We start from the raw sequence: 18114 nt of genomic DNA on the forward strand, positions 1-18114 counted from the left end.
GCTTGAACACATGCACTAGCAGCTTCAAGAACAGTGTCCTCCCTGCTGTTATTAGACTGCTGAATGGAGTCTCTAACTTCAAATAAAGTTGATCTAGATAATTTTAATTTTGCCTTGTGCACATCTGTGCAGTGCAACCTGTATTCCTTACTCTGTCCAAGTCTTTTTTCACGTCTTCTGCACTCCCTTGCTTACTGTGATCTGCCTGTACTGCTCACAAACACAGCTTTACGTTGTGACAATGAATGAAATCAAATCAGACGTCAAAAATCAGGGGACACAAACTTATGGTAACTGGTGAAGGAAACAATTAGGGCAAACATTTTTATGCAGCTGTTAGGGTCTGGGATGCATTGCCTGAGGCAGAATGAAAGGGAATTTTATATTTTTATTAAAAGAGGTACAGGGTAAGTAGCACCCAGTAATTACAGAGGGCTAGCAGGAACGGACTGAATGGCCTCCTCCAGCACTGGAACTCTTCCAAATGGACAGAGAGTAAGATTTAATGAATAACAAGTTGTCCAACTTGTCCAAAGTCCTGAAGCTAATGTCTCTCTCTGACTGGAGACCAGCGCCACCTGATGGCCAGAAGCTCGCTTTACGACAGCACGGTGCGGCGCGGCGCCGCTTTACGGCAGTAACGGCAGCATGGCGAACGGTGGTGGTCAGGAGGACGGTGCGGCCCCCAGGGGAGGAGGAGGCCAAGGCCAGCAGCTCTCCTTCAGCCAGGCCTGCGCCCTTATCCAGAGCCCGTATTCGTGCCTGGTGCTGGACACCTGCCGGAGGCACATCACCCTGGCCCCGGTGTACCTGAAGCGGCAGAGATCCGGCATCGAGAAGCAGCTGCGGATGGAGTTACTGCGGTTCTCCGAGAGGTCAGGTCAGGGCGGGGGCGGGGGAAGCAGGGAGGGGGGAGGGGGTGTGTGTGACGGTGACGTGAGGGGAGGGGGAGGGGTGATGGGGGCGCGTGCGGGCGATATCGGGGTTCCCTGGCGGAGGGGAGCATGCGTGAGGACAATGCGGAACGTGAGGCGGATGTGCGCGAGGGAGGGGAATGGTGGGATGGGGGGAGGTGAGGGAGTGGGTTTGTGAGGGGAATGGTGGGATTTAGAGGGGTGTAGGGTTTGTGAGGGGTGTCTGGGGGACAGCGTGAGGAAGATGTTAGAGGTTGAGGGGAATGGTGGGATCGTGGGTGGTGTGGGGGTTGTGAGGATGATGTGGGGGATGGCATGAGGGGGATATTGGAGTGGGCACAAGTGGGATATGGGGGGGGTTGAGGGGAATGGGGGAGATGTGAGGGGGTGGTGGTGTGAGACGGAATGTGAGGTTGTGGATGGGTTTTGGGGAAATTTGGGTGGAGGTTGAGGGGTGAGCGTGGGTATGAGGGCAATGGAAGGTGAATAGACATGGGAAGAGGTTGAGGGAGGAGTGTGGGGAGTGAGAGCAATGGAGGGTGAGGGCATGTCGGAGAGCGATGAGGGAGAGTGAAAGGGAGAGGAGAGGCTGGAAAGAGGAATGGGTGAAGGAGTAGGAAGGTGTGGAAGAGGGAGGATTTGGGGTTTGGGAGATCACAGAAGATGGGGAAGACCTGTAGGAGAGTCAGAAGCCAGGAGATGGATAGGGAAATACAAGTCAAGGTGGGGTTAGTTTTTAAGAGGAGATTGTCAGACGGGGTGAGTTGGAATTGGGGTGAGCAAAAACTGAGAGGTTTGGGAAGTTTAAAGTTGAATGTGAGTTGAGAGGACAGGGGTAAAGAGGTGAGGTTAAGGTTAAGTTGTGAGTTAGATTTGGTAGTGATAAGAGTATTTGGATACTCTGCTTAGATTGTTTGCTGGTTTTGGAGTGCTGATCCATGGAATTCTTTACTACAAAGGGCAAGTTGAATTTGGAATTTGTTTGTAAAGATGATGGGAATGCTGAATTGATTCTGTACATTAAATCCTCGGACTAATGTGTGGAATTTAAACTTTGTTTTTAAAGAAAAGCTAAGTTTCTAATTGACTCTTACTAACCTTGAATTTGACATCCATTTTTGGATGAAACCCCAAGAAATAGAAGAAAAAGACCATAAAACCAGTCAAGCCTGCTCCACTAATTACCACGATCATTACTGATCCAAAGCTTCAATCACAACTTCAATTCTATCGTTTGATTATAGAATCATTTCAGTGCAGAATGAGGCCATTTGGCCAATTGAATCTGCACTGATCATCTGAAGAGCAGTCCACCCAGACACAGCACTCTACCCTATCCCCATAACTCTGCATTTTCCTTGACTAATCCACCTAATCTGCGCGTTCCTGGGCACGTGGCAATTTAGCATGGCCTATCCACCTAAACTGCACATAGAGTCATAGCGATGAACGGGAACAGACCCTTGAGTCCAACTTGTCCATGCCAACCAGATATCCTAAATTAATCTAATCCTACTTGCCTGCACTTGGCCCATTGGTCTCCCTCCTATAGGAAGGATATTGTGAAACTTGAAAGGATTTTGGAAAGATTTACAAGGATGTTGCCAGGGTTGGAGGATTTGATCTAAAGGGACAGGCTGAATAAGCTGGTGCTCTTTTCCTTGGAACATCGGAGGCTGAGGGTGACCTTATAGACGTTTATAAAATCATGAGGGACATGATAGGGTAAGTAGACAAGCTCTTTTCTCTGAGTTGGGGGAAGATCAGCACTAGAGGGCATAGGTTTAGGGTGAGAGGGGAAAGATTTAAAAGGGTCCTAAACGGCAATGTTTTCACACAGAGGATGGTTCGTATATGGAATCAGCTGACAGATAAAGTGATGGGGGCTGGTACAATTACAACATTTAAAAGGCATCTGGATGGCTATATTTGGACTGGGGGGGGAAACCGGAACACCCTTATGGAAACCCATGCAGACCAGGGGAGAATGTGCAAACTTCTCACAGTCATCCAAGGCCAGAATTGAACCCGGGTGAGGCAGTAGTGCTAACCTCTGAGCCACTGTGCTGTGATTCTGAGAGACCAGAATCCCATTGGGATTCCAAATATAGAGGAACCTCGATTATCCGGCATTCAATTATCTGAATTTTGGATTATTCGAACAAGATTGCAAGGTCCTGATGCTTAGCTAATTATGTTGTCCAGCTTCGCTTATCTGACATTTGATTATCTGAACAAAATGTTCCCTGCCTGTGTCCTTTGGATAATCGAGGTTCCTCTGTCGTCTGATTTCTGGTTGGCTCTGTAATATGTTGTCACAAAAGTCATATATCCTGAATATTTAATTCCCGACTTCGATCTCTTTGTAATCATGCACCATAAAGGCTACAAGTTCATATCCATTAACCTCTGTTTGTGCTGTTTAACTATTTGTCCTGACTGTTTTAACGTGTAGACCCGTTAGCCCTTTGAACCATTTCTGTCAGTGAAATTGTGGCTGATCCTCTATTTCGCTGCCTTTCTGTGCTATCACTGTACATGTTTTTAATTTGTAGACATTTTATCAATCCCAGCCTTGAGTATAATGAATGACTGAGCCTCCACAGCTGCCAACTTCTATAAGCTATTCTCCTTGCAATAAAGCCCTTGCAAAATAGTATTTGCCTTCCTAGTTGCCTGTTATACCTATATACTAGCTAGATCTATGTGCACGAGCCCACAAAGGACCTTGTGTCACAGCATTCTGCTGTTGTGCTCCATTTAAGTAATACTTTTGTCTCAACCAAGTGCAATGAAGGTGAAACCTTTTTTGTTAAATTATGTTTTCTTTTAAAAATGAATAATATTGCTGAATTTGTAAAATAGATGAGGCTGATCATGTTTTTCTTTTGATACTTCTCTGAAATACCTGTATTGAATAGTCTTTCCAGTTAACCAACAAAGTTGTTGGAGGCAAGCTGTTTTTGTCCAGCCATTTGTGGACAAAAAAACATCAAGGTCCATCATTCTGATACATTTCCAGCTATTGCATCACCTTGCAATAGAAACTATGATAGGTGATAATGTTCCATTATTAACTTTATGGCTTTCCCGTGTGTGCACCAGCATGGGTCCCCAGTGTCTGAAATGCCTGATCCTTGTCACACAGCTGAAATCTGAACTGGTTAAAGTGCTTAAATGTATTAATCTGGGAATCTAAGTCAGTTACTTGTTGACCTCGAAAGGAGAGCAGGACATGCAAGCTGAGTTGGCAGCCTACTTTGGATGGGTCCACATCTGTATCTAAGTTGTTAGCTGGAAAAAAGTCTTATCTTTGTCTACAAGATGGGAGGATGTCTATGATGACAAAAGCTGTGTTCAATCTGTCACTTGCCCACTATGAGACACTGAACTGCTCAACAGCCAGCACTCCTCTGCTGGCTTCTCTGTCCCAGGTTCCCTGGTCGTGTAAACACTCAGCCTCAGCAGGACCATCTCTGCAAGATGAATCAATGACTTTATTGCAAATGGGACCTAAGAATGTCACCCATGCACATGCAGATTCATTCAAGCTTAGATATCTGTCATCGATTTTTGATGTCACCTTATCTAACCAAACAGATGGATGTATTCAGTGCCCTCACCTTATTACATGGATTGAATCCAGCTGGCTAAAGAACTGCATCAAGATGATGGGAGTCTTTGGAAGAAGCTGAAATGAATCATCTTCTTGGCACATCGACTAAAGATGCTTGTGGATGGTTCATCCTTGTCATGTATACTCTAAAGACTCATGTCCTCATTCTGGGGCTCATAGGTAGTGTTTTGAAGGTGGCAGAACTCATTGACAATAATATGGGATCTTGGATTTCATAAATAGAAGCATTTAGCATAAAGCGCAGAAATGATGCTGAACCTATACTAAAGCATGGTGACCAGAAGTTGTATGCTTTATAAAACTGTGAAGATCCTTGAGTGTTGAGTTAGATTTATCAGAGTTTGGGAGAAGATTTGTAGCTCGGATGCTCGTTGTTGTGGTTGTGTTCGCCGAACAAATTCCCAGCCCGGTGAACAGAACCACAACATAGATTTATCAGAATAGCTCGTGGGGTGAGAGATTTTAGTTCCAAGATTAGCTCGGAGAAACTGAGATTGTTCTGCTTGGTGTAAAGGCAGTGGAGAGGAATTTTGTAAGAAGTGCACAATATTATGATAAGTACAAATACAATGGACAAGAGGTTTGCATCAGCTGATGATATAAATGCTAAGATAGATGGATTTATGGACAGGAGTTGCAGAGGAATGTGAGCGTGTTTTTGCACAGTGACACCGATCTGGAATTTGCTGCCTGGCTATTCGAGGGCTCAACTTGTAGGGGTCCAGAGATAAAATAGGAGAATGCCATTGGATTGCTCAAAAGAAACCTGGTATGCACTTTATGGTCTCTTCCTGTGTCATAATTACCAAATGTCTTCTGAAATTTCAAATAAATAAGGTTCATTTTAAGAGACTGTTACAGATTCCTGTGGAACTTAATTAAAAACCTGGCTGACCAGGTGAGGGCATAGCACTAATTGTCAGGTATTCCAGCTACTCCTGGCTATCTTTATGTTTGTGTCAGTTATGCCATTCACTATAGTAATGCTATTTAAAATTAAAAAAGGTGGGTTGGATACCTCCCAGCCAATTAGCATTTTGGTGCTTGTGTGGCTTATCAGCTTAAACCTGTGGAATTCAGGTTTAACTCCATATGGGCATAGACACGTTATCTGAAAAGGAACTTTGTGCATTCATCAGGGATCATCCTCTCAGCTAAGCATAATATACAGGAAAGGTAATACAGGAACGTGAAGCAGCTAAAGAGGTTAGGCTACTGCTTAGCCTTGGGGTTAACTTGACTTTCAGCATCCACAATTTCCTTCCTTTGTGCTAGATCGGATTTCAACAAATGGACTGTTTTCTCCAATTCCTATTGCTTAAATTTTACTTGATGCCATGTGTGGTCGAAGGCTGGCCTGATGTGAAAGACATTGCTCCCTTCTGAAATCTGCTGTTTTAACCATGTTTGGATCAAGGCTGAATTGAGTTGAAGAGCATAATGATCCAGGTGGAACCCAAATTGGTTGGATTATTTATGAATGCGTACATTGACAGCACAGTCAATGTTAGCTTCCATCATATGACTGAGAGTTTTATAGACTGCTAATTGGCTGGAAGGTCCACCACCATCTTGGATAGGTGCCATTGTGCTCGGTGTACTGGAACAGTGTGGCTTAATACGCTGCATGTGGAGCACAACTCTTCAGTACTGCAGCCAAAATGATGTTGGGACCTATAGCCTTTGATGTATTCAGTGCCCTCATCTTATTACATGGATTGAATCCAGCTGGCTGATGAAACGGCATCAGTGATGATGGGAATCTTTGGAAGAAGCTGAAATGAATCATCTACTTGGCACATCGACTAAAGATGCTTGTGGATGGTTCATCCTTGTCATGTATACTCTAAAGACTCATGTCCTCTTTCTAGGGCTCATAGGTAGTGTTTTGAGGGTGGCAGAACTTATTGACAATAATATGGGATCTTGGATTTCATAAATAGAAGCATTTAGCATAAAGCACAGAAATGATGCTGAACCTATACTAAAGCATGGTGACCAGAAGTTGTATGCTTTTTAAAACCGTGAAGATCCTTGAGTGTTGAGTTAGATTTATCAGAATAGCTCATGGGGTGAGAGATTTTAGTTCCAAGATTAGCTCGGAGAAACTGAGATTGCTCTGCTTGGTGTAAAGGCAGTGGAGAGGAATTTTGTAAGAAGTGCACAATATTATGACAAGTACAGATACAATGGACAAGAGGTTTGCATCAGCTGATGATATAAATGCTAAGATAGATGGATTTATGGACAGGAGTTGCAGAGAAATGTGAGCGTGTTTTTGCACAGTGATACCGATCTGGAATTTGCTGCCTGGCTATTTGAGGGCTCAACTTGTAGGGGTCCGGAGATAAAATAGGAGAATGCCATTGGATTGCTCAAAAGAAACCTGGTATGCTCTTTATGGTCTCTTCTTGTGTCATAATTACTAAATGTCTTCTGAAATTTCAAATAAATAAGGTTCATTTTAAGAAACTGTTACTGTTGATTCCTGTGGAAATGAAGGCAAATTATTGACTTAATTAAAAACCTGGCTGACCAGTTGAGGGCATAGCACTAATGGTCAGGTATTCCAGCTGCTCTACTGGGCAATATGTGGCTACTGTTGTTTCAGGATCTGTGTGGGGTTTTTTGCTTAACTTAGATAATTGGGTGGGAAAGCTACCGTGAAATTTGCTGATAACACAAAATATTGCAAGCAGTGTTGATGGAAGTGTAGGATTGCCAAGAAATATTGATTGATTCAGTTGATAGGCAAAACTAGTAAATGGATTTTATTGTGGATAATCAACTTTGGATTCATAAATGACCAAACAAGGCAAGTTCTAAATTATGAAAAACTCTCAACAGTGAGATTCAAAAGAGGCTTAGTGGGAGATGGGAGGTCCATGACACTTTTGTTCAAATAGCTGCAGCTTAACTTCTGAATTGTAATGTTGTGTTCAAGGCACATTTCAGAGACTCGAATTTAATTTAGCTGCCTCTAGCAGAGTACAGAGGGAGGTACAGATATTTGGATAGGCTTTTGAAGAAACTAACTGGTCATTTGTTTCCCACATGATTGTGGGACCTTCTGCACAGATTGCCTGCAATAGCACCAATTCAAAAACACTTCATAAATGAAGGTCTCTAGAACATCATTGGATCATTGAAGGCGCTGTCACTCTTTCTTCCAATGGTTTTGGAACTCACTGTTGATTTTCCAGTTAGAAAATTTTGTTTAAAAAATCATGTTTTGATTCTCTTCAGTGTAGACATCACACGCATATCTGCAGCTGGGAACAAAAAACCCAAAGAACTACAAGATTGCTCTTATGATCTGTGCTACATATGTTATAATTAGATATAAAAGTAATTAAAAGGCAGTCATTTTATCTTGGATCCAGATAATTATTCATGATCACGAGTTTCAGTTTTGTGGTTTTTGATCTCATCTGGAATCCTTAATGAAATGATTGCCTGTAAGGAAACCCATGATTCCGTTCTTCACTCTATAATTCACATCAACTTTTAATTAGATGTGGTTTCATGAATAAAGACACCACTTGGTTTAATATTAAACTGTACCAAACAGAAGATCCAGGTGTGACTCCCAGTCTCTGTTGAATAAATTGCTTTCATCAGAAAACAGGATGTTGTTACAGTTGGTCCCATGCTCCTAATCATGCGAGGGAAAGAAATAACATTACTGCAGAAGACTGGTATGCATGTTACAGGCTAACCAGTTATGCTGTTCACAGTCAAATGGTCTGGCTGCTCTGTGTCTCACCTCATGATGAGCAGTCACTAGAGTGAAATAACATAGACCTGCTGGCGCCTGAGAGTGCCTACTTTGCTCTTGGGAGTATAAAGAGAAAACAAAACCTTCTCGCTAGAAATCTCTCCTTTGAATCAGATGCAATATCTTGACCAGTAGGTACTTCCATGTATCCCATCCTTTTTCCTGAGGATGTTTTTAATGATCTGGCCAAAACAGGTGCAACTGTTTCACTTGGAAAAACTGAGAGAAAGCATCAGTTTGATGTGGGAACTGTATAATTTGTGGAATCCACTTAGCTAGCTTGCTCAGCATGTAATTCCAGTCTCGACAAAACATTTTGTTATCATTGAAAGTAGATAATTTAAACTTTAAAATGTATCATGTATGCTGCATCTTCACTGATCCTTCTTGTACCATTTTAACAGTGATCCTATTGCAATACATTCAGGTGGGGTTTACCTTTAGGTAAAATGCCTGTTTATATTCCGTTTGGAATTTTACTTTTTTTTTAAAAGATGTTTTAGTAAGTGTGCTGTTATGTATAATTATTCTGCATTTATGTTCTTATCTTAAAAAAAAGTTAGAAGAATTATGTAACCTCTTGATATATTTATTAGTCTGCAGGGTGTCCCAATTGCTTTCGATAAAGTCAGATTAATTGGTGAATTGGGTGACATCTATGATGACCAAGGATATATCCATCTCAATATTGAAGCAGACTTTGTTATCTTCAGGCCTAAAATTGGACAGAAGCTGATGGTAAGTTTAACTGGAAGGTAAATGTGAAAAAGGAACAATTTTCAGGTAATAAAAAAGCAGAAAGTCAGTAAAGTAGTGTGGATATAAGGGGTTTTAAGAAAAATGTAATTTAAATTTAGGACTTAATTTTGGGGGAAAAGAAATGAAACTTAAGGAGCAAGGGAAAGATTGGCATGCAAGTAGGTTTTAAGAATAAACTGCCTTCAAAATTCTTAATACTAAAGAAATGGGCAAACAACTGTTAAACTGCCATCAGATATTTGTTGTGAGAATACAAGTTTGAGAAAGAAATGGGTAGGGTTGTAAATGTTTGGGATGCTTGAGCAAAGTTTTAGTCCTGTAGTGAGTAGCAGAATGAGACCTATTGAGAGAATAAAATCCCAGACTTTTCTGCTTAAAGGCCCGCAGTTTTAAGATGGAACAACTGTTTCAAAGTCTTATCACTCAAATTATTTGTCTCCATCAGAGGATGAAGTCAGTTGATAAGAATATGTAACCATGCAGCTAATACAATAAAATCAAGGACTGAGTTTGACAATTATTTTTTTCTGTATTTGATTAAGCATATTTGTATAATATTTTGTGAATTGCAGTTTGGTAGGTCAGTATATTATTTTGCTCCAAGATGCTGGAGCAAAAAGAGCACCTGAATTTTGATTCAAAATTAATTTAATAGGTACTGTGCACCTAAAAGGAGGCAAAATTTGAGGCAAGTGCTGTGTTAATCTCACTTTCTTCCTAGAGTGACTGATTTGAAAGCACAGTTAAAAGTATGTAAACTTTCGGCTGCCTTTACTTCTAATTTTGGAACATTGCTGAAAACTGTTTCCAAGGAGGTGAACAAAAGTCACTCAAAATTAAAATTGTATAAAGCAGAGTTAGTTTTTTTTGGAAAAGGTAGGCAACTATATGTGTGTTTTTATTTATGGCTTGCTCATTTTTCAGAATGTTAAATGGTATAGCTTTTGAGAGAATACTGTAAGAATTTTATAAGCTTGGAATAGTTACAAAAAAATGGGATGAGTGTTTTAGCTTTAGAAGGATTGGACGGGGCAGTTACAGAGATGTAGCATTGCATTGGTGAGTGCGCGGGATCAGAAACTTAGCCAAGGGTGAATTTTTCATTCTCTCCATTCTTTAACTGGAGAAAATTGGCTCTCAACCATGACTAGATCTTGACATGTTGTTCAGTTTGTAAATTTAGGTATGTTTGTCTTAAAATGATAGAACAGAATGAGTTGTTGTGTACCATATATATAGCCTTTCGTTTTTCCCAGGAATGACCACCTGGAGCCAGTAATCTAAACTATAAGCTTTCACAAATTCTGTCAAACTGTTGATGGTGCAGTGAGTGACTGTGTCTCTTTGAACAATAAATCAAAAGCATTTAACTGTTACTTAGAATGTGGGGCTTATAGTATATGTTCGTATTTATCTATTTTAAAGTAATCACAGTTTTTGTCACTTCAATTTTAAATGCACGGCTAATAACTTTGTGTGTCAAACTTTTTCAGGGTATCGTAAATAAAGTTGCTCCAAGTCATCTTGGCTGTCTGGTACATGGATGTTTTAATGCTTCAATACCTAAACCACACAAGGCAAATGGAACTTGGCCAGGTTTTGCAGTAACAGTGGGCGATAGCTTGAAATTTGAAGTTCTGCAGCTGGATGCTGATGTCGCTGGTGTACTGTGCATTCGAGGACAGTTGCATTTAAGGTACTGGTACTTATCACTAGATAAAAGTGTTACACATTTATGACTTTTGAATAGGGGTAGTTAGTGATGTGGAGACTGGTACAATTTTAAACCGAGTTTTCAACTGTGCAGATTAGAGTTTGCATCTGGGAGTTATTATTTGGATCACTTGTTGGCCTGTGATTCCTTTTGAGTGAAACTGGGAGAATGTCTCCTTTTTGCCATAGTTAATGACCTGATAACATCATTTCCACTTTTCAAAGTTACAGTTTTCTGGAATTGCATTAGGTCATTAAGAAAAGAGAATGGACGTGTTTTTTGTTTTCTGATGTGGAATTTTATTTTTTCCAGACAACTGCAATAATTTTATTATTAAGCTATTAAGAGTGATTATAATTTATCTACACAATTTGATAAATGCAAAAAAAAAATTTATCGTGTGATACTTCAAACATTACAAAGTACATTCACATCTTGCAGCTGCCATTAAATGTTTTCAGTGTTGTATTAACTCTGAGGCATTTAAAAGATTGTACTGATCAAGATAGCTGAATTTAAAAGCCTTCGTCACTTTCCTAATGAGAAGCAAAATACCATTAGTACTGAAAATCTGAAATAACAGAAGTACTGTGGTTAGGCAGAATCTGTAGAGGAAAAAAACAAAGGTGACATTTCAGGTTGAGGAGGAAGAGCGGAAGCAAAAGGGTTAAGTGTTGCTTTTCCTGTGCTTCCGTAGGAAGGAAAGTGAAGCAAGGAGATGTTGGGTGTGACTGGGGAGTGGACCAGGGTCACAGAGGGAATGGACCCTTCAAACTATTGAAGTAGAAGGGATGGGAAGTGGGAAATCCCATTGGAGGTAGTGGAAATGGAGTGTGTGTGTGTGCCGGCGGGGGTGGGGTTCAAAGAATTGAAAACAGAAGTAAATATACTTGATTTAATACTAATAAACGTTCCATGAACCAAAGTGCAGGTCAGTTTCTCAGTGGAGTAATAAAAAACTTAGTTTACTGTATATTGTTAGTCCAAGCACAATGCGGAAACGGGAGGATTAATATAAGAGGCATGGTGAAAGAAAATGTCGTCAAGGTAGCTGTGGGAGTCATTAGGCTTCGTGGATTGCTATACTAGTCAATTGTTTATCTCTAGAAATGGAAGCAAGTTGAGGAGGGATACAGAAGAGTATTGAAATTGAAATTTTACTTGAAATTTACATCTCACGTTCACCTCTGTCTCCTACACTATTCCAATGAAAGAAGATGAAGTACACCACATCATCCTTTTATTAGGCACTTTGTAACCATCTGGCTGAACGCTAAGTCCAACAATTTCAAATCATAACCTTTCCCTTCATTTGTTTTCAGAGACATTTGTTAACAATGATTCTACTACTTCCACACATAGCAACTTGAGATCTATCTTTGATTTATTTTCAATTACTATTTCTTTATTTCCACATTTCTTCTTATTGTCTTCTCCTCCTTTGCACCATCATCCTCACCTTACTTTTTATCCCCTTCCCCACTTTTCTAATCCCTCCACTTCCTAATCTGAGTATGTTGACCATTTTCAGTTGCCATTAAGGATTTGTATATGTAACTGCTTTTTAAATTTCAGGAGATGGCTTTATCTCTGCCACAAGGCAATCTAAAATGCTATGTTAACTATCAAAATCTTATGACAGGTTGTCAAGTTTTAACTTGCCAAGGTGAACCAAATGAATATGATGCAGTGAAAGGCATGTATTTACTATCTTTAATGTCCATAGCATGTCCTGAAGGGCATTATAGTCAATAAAGTACTTTTAAAGTTGAATTGTTGGAAATGGCACCAACCAATTTACAAAATACTTGAAACTGTAATAGAATAACTAACTAGTTAATCTAGGGTGTAGCTTTGCTCGCTGAGCTGTAGGTTTGATTTCCAGATGTTTCATTACCTGGCTAGGTAACATCATCAGTGGCGACCTCCAAGTGAAGTGAAGCGAAGCTGTTGTCTCCTGCTTTCTATCAAAATGTTTGTCCTGGATGGGGTTCCTGGGGTTTGTGGTGATGTCAATTCCTGTTCGTTTTCTGAGGGGTTGATAGATGGTATCTAGATCTATGTGTTTGTTTATGGCGTTGTGGTTGGAGTGCCAGGCCTCTAGGAATTCTCTGGCATGTCTTTGCTTAGCCTATCCCAGTCGAATTGGTGTTTTTTTTCATTCGTGTGTAGGGCTACGAGGGAGAGAGGGTCGTGTCTTTTGTGGCTAGCTGGTGTTTGTGTATCCTGGTGGCTAGCTTTCTTCCTGTTTGTCCTACGTAGTGTTTGTGGCAGTCCTTGCATGGAATTTTGTCGATGATGTTGGTTTTGTCTATAGGTTGTACTGGGTGTTTTAAGTTTGTTAGCTTTTGTTTGAGAGTGTTGGTGGGTTTGTGTGCTACTAGGATTCTGAGGGGTCTTTGTAGTCTGGCTGTCATTTCTGAAACTTCTTTGATGTATGGTAAGGTGGTTAGGGTTTCTGGCTGTGTTAGGTCTGCTTGTCATTGTTTGTTCTTGAGGAATCTGCGGACTGTATTTTTTGAGTATCCGTTCTTCTCGAGTACATTGTATAGGTGGTTCTCCTCTGTTTTCCAGAGTTCATCTGTGCTGCAGTGTGTGGTAGCTCGTTGGAATAGTGTTCTGATACAGCTTTGTTTGTGTGTGTTGGGATGGTTGCTGGTGTAGTTAAGTATTTGGTCAGTGTTTGTCGGTTTTCTGTATACACAGGTTTGTAGTTCTCTGTTGTCCTTTCTTTCGACTGTGACGTCCAGGAATGCGAGTTTGTTGTCGGTTTCTTCCTCCTTGGTGAACTTTATGCCTGTGAGGGTGTTGTTAATGATGTTAAATGTCTCTTCTATTTTGTTTCGTTTTGTGATGACAAGGGTGTCATCTACGTAGCGGACCGAGATTTTTGGTTTGGTTGGTAGGGCTGTTTGTTCTAGTCTTTGCATTACCGCTTCTGCCATGAATCCTGATAGCGGAGATCCCATGGGTTGTCCCATAGTTAGTCTGCTGTGTTCCGTAAGGAATAAGGTTGACAAAGTGAAGAATCATTTTGAAAGGTGTCTTGGAATCATTTGTGTCAGTTGAGTAATGATATTGAAGATATCCTAGTCAGAGAATATTAACTCTGATGGTTAGCTGTGTACTAGAGGTTGTGATTGTTAGCAAGTTTCTATCATTATTGGTGGATGTTATGCAGTACTATGTCTGGTGATGGTAGGAAGAAAATGAAAGCAGTGACTTTACCTTAAAAGTTCTCATCACTCTTTTCACCTCCTTGCACTCTGTTGTTCCTTTCTATCTCTATCATCTCCACCAACTCCACAGCCCTTCAAAGTGTTTGCATTCCTAATTCTGGCGTAATTTTGTGTATTCTCAATCATAATTGCCCCACAGTTGGTGGCTGTGCTATTCACATGGTTTGGTCCCAAACTCTGAAAATCTGTCTCTGCTTCTCTTGCTCCTCCTTTAAGGTATTTCTTAAAATCTATCTCTTTGCCAAGCTTTTTGTCAATCTGCCTAGTATTATCTTCTGTTGCTTGGTCTCATACTTAAATTAACAGTACTCTTGTGAAATGCTTTAAGATCTTTTTTAACATCACTCAGTTTTGTGTGCGTGTAATTTGTTGTTGAGTAAGTCATGCTGAGTCTCACGCTTGTTCTGTCATTCATTTAAAGCATTGTTGATTTGATTTTGGCCACTCATTGACTTCCCTACCTCTGGTTCCCTACCTCTTGGCAGTCTTTTGCAATCTATTCTGTCCAGACCCTGAATAATCTTGAATATTTTTATCAAATTTCTTCTCAAATTTCCTTTCTATGAGGAGAATCGTTCTAGCTTTACTCATGTAACAATATAACGGAAATTATTCGTAAATTTGTTCTGCACAAATACCATCACAGCCCCTGTAAAATGCACTACCCAGAATTTGACCTAATTCTCTAGTTGGAAAGTGAGCAAGTTTTGTCAAGGTTCGTCTTAACCTCCTTGCTTTTGTTTTCTATGCCACTATTTCTAAAACTAAGGATCTTGATGGTATATTACATTTTTCTCAATGTGTTCTTCTACTTCAGTAATTTATACACACATACACCCAGGTCCTTTGGCTCCTCCATTCCCTTCAGAATTGCATAACTTATTTTATACTACCTCTCCTCTTCCTACTACAATGAATTGAATGTCCCATTCCACCAGCTGTTCTGTGTTCTTTGGAAATTTAGCACTATCCTCATTGTTCCCAACACTTCTAAGTGTTTAGTCATTGTAAATTTTGAAATTGTACTCTCCACATCCAAATCTGGGTCATGGATCAGGGAAAATGATTCTACATGCGGAACCCTTGGGGAAATCCACTATACATCTTCTAGCAATTAAACAAAAATGCAACAAGATTTGTTAAAGATGATTTGCCTTTAAAGTGATTGTTAAGTTTGGCCTAGATTTATTTCTTTTAAAAATTTTCCCACCACTGAGATTAAATTTATTAATATTTTTTGAAAAGGATAGAACATTTGCAATTCTCCCGTCCTGATACAACTCCTATATCTGAGGAAGACTAGAAAACTATGACTCGAGCTTCCAGATTTCTTTGACCATTCAGGGAGCTCTGGTTTTGTTTCTTCTATTTTCCCTGAAATTAATGTACCTTGGCTGCAGCTGAAGTATCTCTAGTTTGAGCAAACATTTTGGTTATCATGTACAAGAACATCCAGTAACCTCAATACTGCAGCATTCTGTAGTCTCCCTCCATTTCTTGTTTAGCTTGTTCTTCCTACCAAAATGGATAACGACTAACTTTCCACATTATACTTCATTTGCCATATTTTTGCCCAACCATATCACCTGCATGTATTCTGTACACTTTCTATCTTAGACAAATGTGTCCCCACCAAATTCTGTATAGTTAATGATGCTGTGCTCCTTCTTCCAAGTTAATTACAATGCAATTTACATTGAGATTCAATGTATATTAACAGCTCTAAGATACACTGACCAGGGTTGAAGTATTATATTGGTTATACTACAATACTAGTAATGTAGAAAGCACAATGTGACAATTTTAGTTCTTTTATTTTAAAGAATTACAGTTCTTACCACAAACTGTGGCCATGAAGCTGTAATGTTATAAAAGTCCAGCTGATCTGTCAATGACTCAGACCTATGCATTTGGCTCTCAACTGCCCTCTGAAGGTGTACCAAACGATACTTGGTTCAAGAAGCAGTTCCTCTACCAAGTTCTTAGTGCTTATTAATATGGGCAGTAAGTGCTGGCTTTGCATCCAGAGAATGAATTTAATAAGAAACAAACTTACTTTTTTTTCCACTGCCAGTGGGGAAAGGTTGGACTGTGAAGGATTTGGATATTTGGCAATCTGTTATAAGCTGGACAGAAAAAGATTTCTAACATAATGCTAGAAAGTTCATGACCCAAGTTTAAAAATAGATTCAATCTGTAATGCTGTAGATTTGTTATTGGTTCACTTGCTTACCAGTTTAACATACAGAAACCATTATTGTTGATTTATTCAGGCTACCTATTTAATTCAAGAGTACTCAAAATGTACATGTGCCCTATGCTCATCATGAGAAAAACGTTTTGACATGTGACTGAGTTACCAAGAAACAACAATGTTTACTGTGAGCTATTTGTCTACTTTACTGGTTTGTTACTTTATGCCCAGGTTGCAGGCAACATGTGTGGATTCTGAAGGATCACTTCAAGATAATACTGGAGAACAAAATGATGGGATAGTACGGAAAAAGAAAAAGAAAAAGAAGAAAGATGAAACATGTGACCGAGAAGTTGAAGAGACTCTGAATTATGAGATTTCAGAAGAGAATTGCCATGAAGATCAAATGGGAAGCACTGAAGTAATTTTAGACAGTAAGAAACACAAAAAGAAAAAGCAGAAGACAGCAGAACTAGATGCAGACACTGAAACCCATGGGCGGGATGACAGTGATTATTTCAGTGACAAAGCAGTTAAGAAAAAGAAAAAGAAAAAAAAAATTGTCTGTGGATGATTCAGAACTTTCTGGTTACGCACAAAAAGCAAAATGCAAAAAGAAAAATGTTGAAAAATATAATTAACTGTATATGTAGTTCAAATATTCCTTGAATATTGCCTTGCAGATGATTCACTTACTCTGCATTTTTATTTTGCGATTCACTTATTGTATTTTTTGGGGGCATATTCTGAAGAATGTATAAACTTCTACAAAAAGTATTAATTTTTGTTGCTTCAGTGATGTTTGTGTTACAAATGAATGAGCATTTGGCTCATACTCCAAGGATGGAGTGAAATGTAAAAGGAATTATCTAATGAAATTTTTATAGTTATTGGTTTCTTAATGACAAATTATTAAATAGCAGCTGTGTATACTTCTGGTGCTGCTACAAATTGCATTATTTCCACATTTTACAATTATCTAAATGCTGTTCTAACTTTGTGGTCTGCAAAAACATTTTTAAATTAATTTTTTTTACCATCCATACATCAGCTTCCTCTTTGAAAGTTCACTCTAAGGATCTTTAGTTGCTAGCAACTTTTGATATTCAGTAGATCCATCTAATCATTCTAAACCAACTACAACATTGAACAGAACAGCTTGTCAGTATTAGCATTTCTACTTGCTCTTATTTGCGAGTTAAGATTTTAATTAGTAATTTTTTTCTCTGCTCTATACATTAGGGGTGAAACCATATTAGTGCGAATTGCATGATTGTGACCTATTCCTCACTTTTTACATTTATGAATTTTTAACTTTTGAGTAAAGTCAGTGTTGAATAGCTGTTTCCCTTCTGAGTAGTCATGAACCGGATGATTTTTGCTCAGTTAGAGACAAAAGCAAGAATCACTTGCAATTTGTAGCTATAGATCAGATGGAAATATCATGTGTTTTATTTTTCTGTATTAATGGTAACAGTCAGTTAGCTGACACTCATTATTAGTGCTATTTCACAGCTGCTTACAGCATTTGTGGGACCCTAATTTTCACTCAAACTGGAGACAAGGTGTTTGCATGCACTGGCTGACAAGTAATTGATTGGTCTGTGGGCTAATGACTAGTTATTAATGACAAAGACCTTTTACCTATCAACAGCTGTGATTGACTTTCAGACAGCTGAACAGATTGAGACTGTGAATGTTTTGGAGGAAATAGAGCTGGTTTTGCTCTGTAGTAAAAAGCACCTCAAACCAGAATATAGAAATTTTATCCTCAGCAGTAGCAGTAAACTGGGGCTCTTAACCAAAAAGCCAGAGATTTTATAAGTATGAGCAACCCTAGTTCAGGGTACCTTCTACAGGGTAAGTAAATATATCTGGA

General features: G+C 39.5%; 1 protein-coding gene across 1 annotated transcript; it reads left to right on the forward strand.

The window, feature by feature from the left end:
- Positions 1 to 623: 623 nt before the first annotated feature.
- Positions 624 to 17167, forward strand: polr1f (RNA polymerase I subunit F). Its single transcript, XM_072575342.1, is given in 5 exon segments — positions 624 to 875; positions 8926 to 9067; positions 10582 to 10784; positions 16467 to 16779; positions 16781 to 17167. Coding segments are annotated over 5 exon segments (981 nt in total). The 5' UTR covers positions 624 to 648; the 3' UTR covers positions 16877 to 17167.
- The last annotated feature ends 947 nt before the right edge of the window (positions 17168 to 18114 follow it).

The sequence above is a fragment of the Chiloscyllium punctatum genome, chromosome 8 (genome assembly GCF_047496795.1).
Source record: "Chiloscyllium punctatum isolate Juve2018m chromosome 8, sChiPun1.3, whole genome shotgun sequence".
Classification (NCBI taxonomy): Eukaryota; Metazoa; Chordata; class Chondrichthyes; order Orectolobiformes; family Hemiscylliidae; genus Chiloscyllium; species Chiloscyllium punctatum.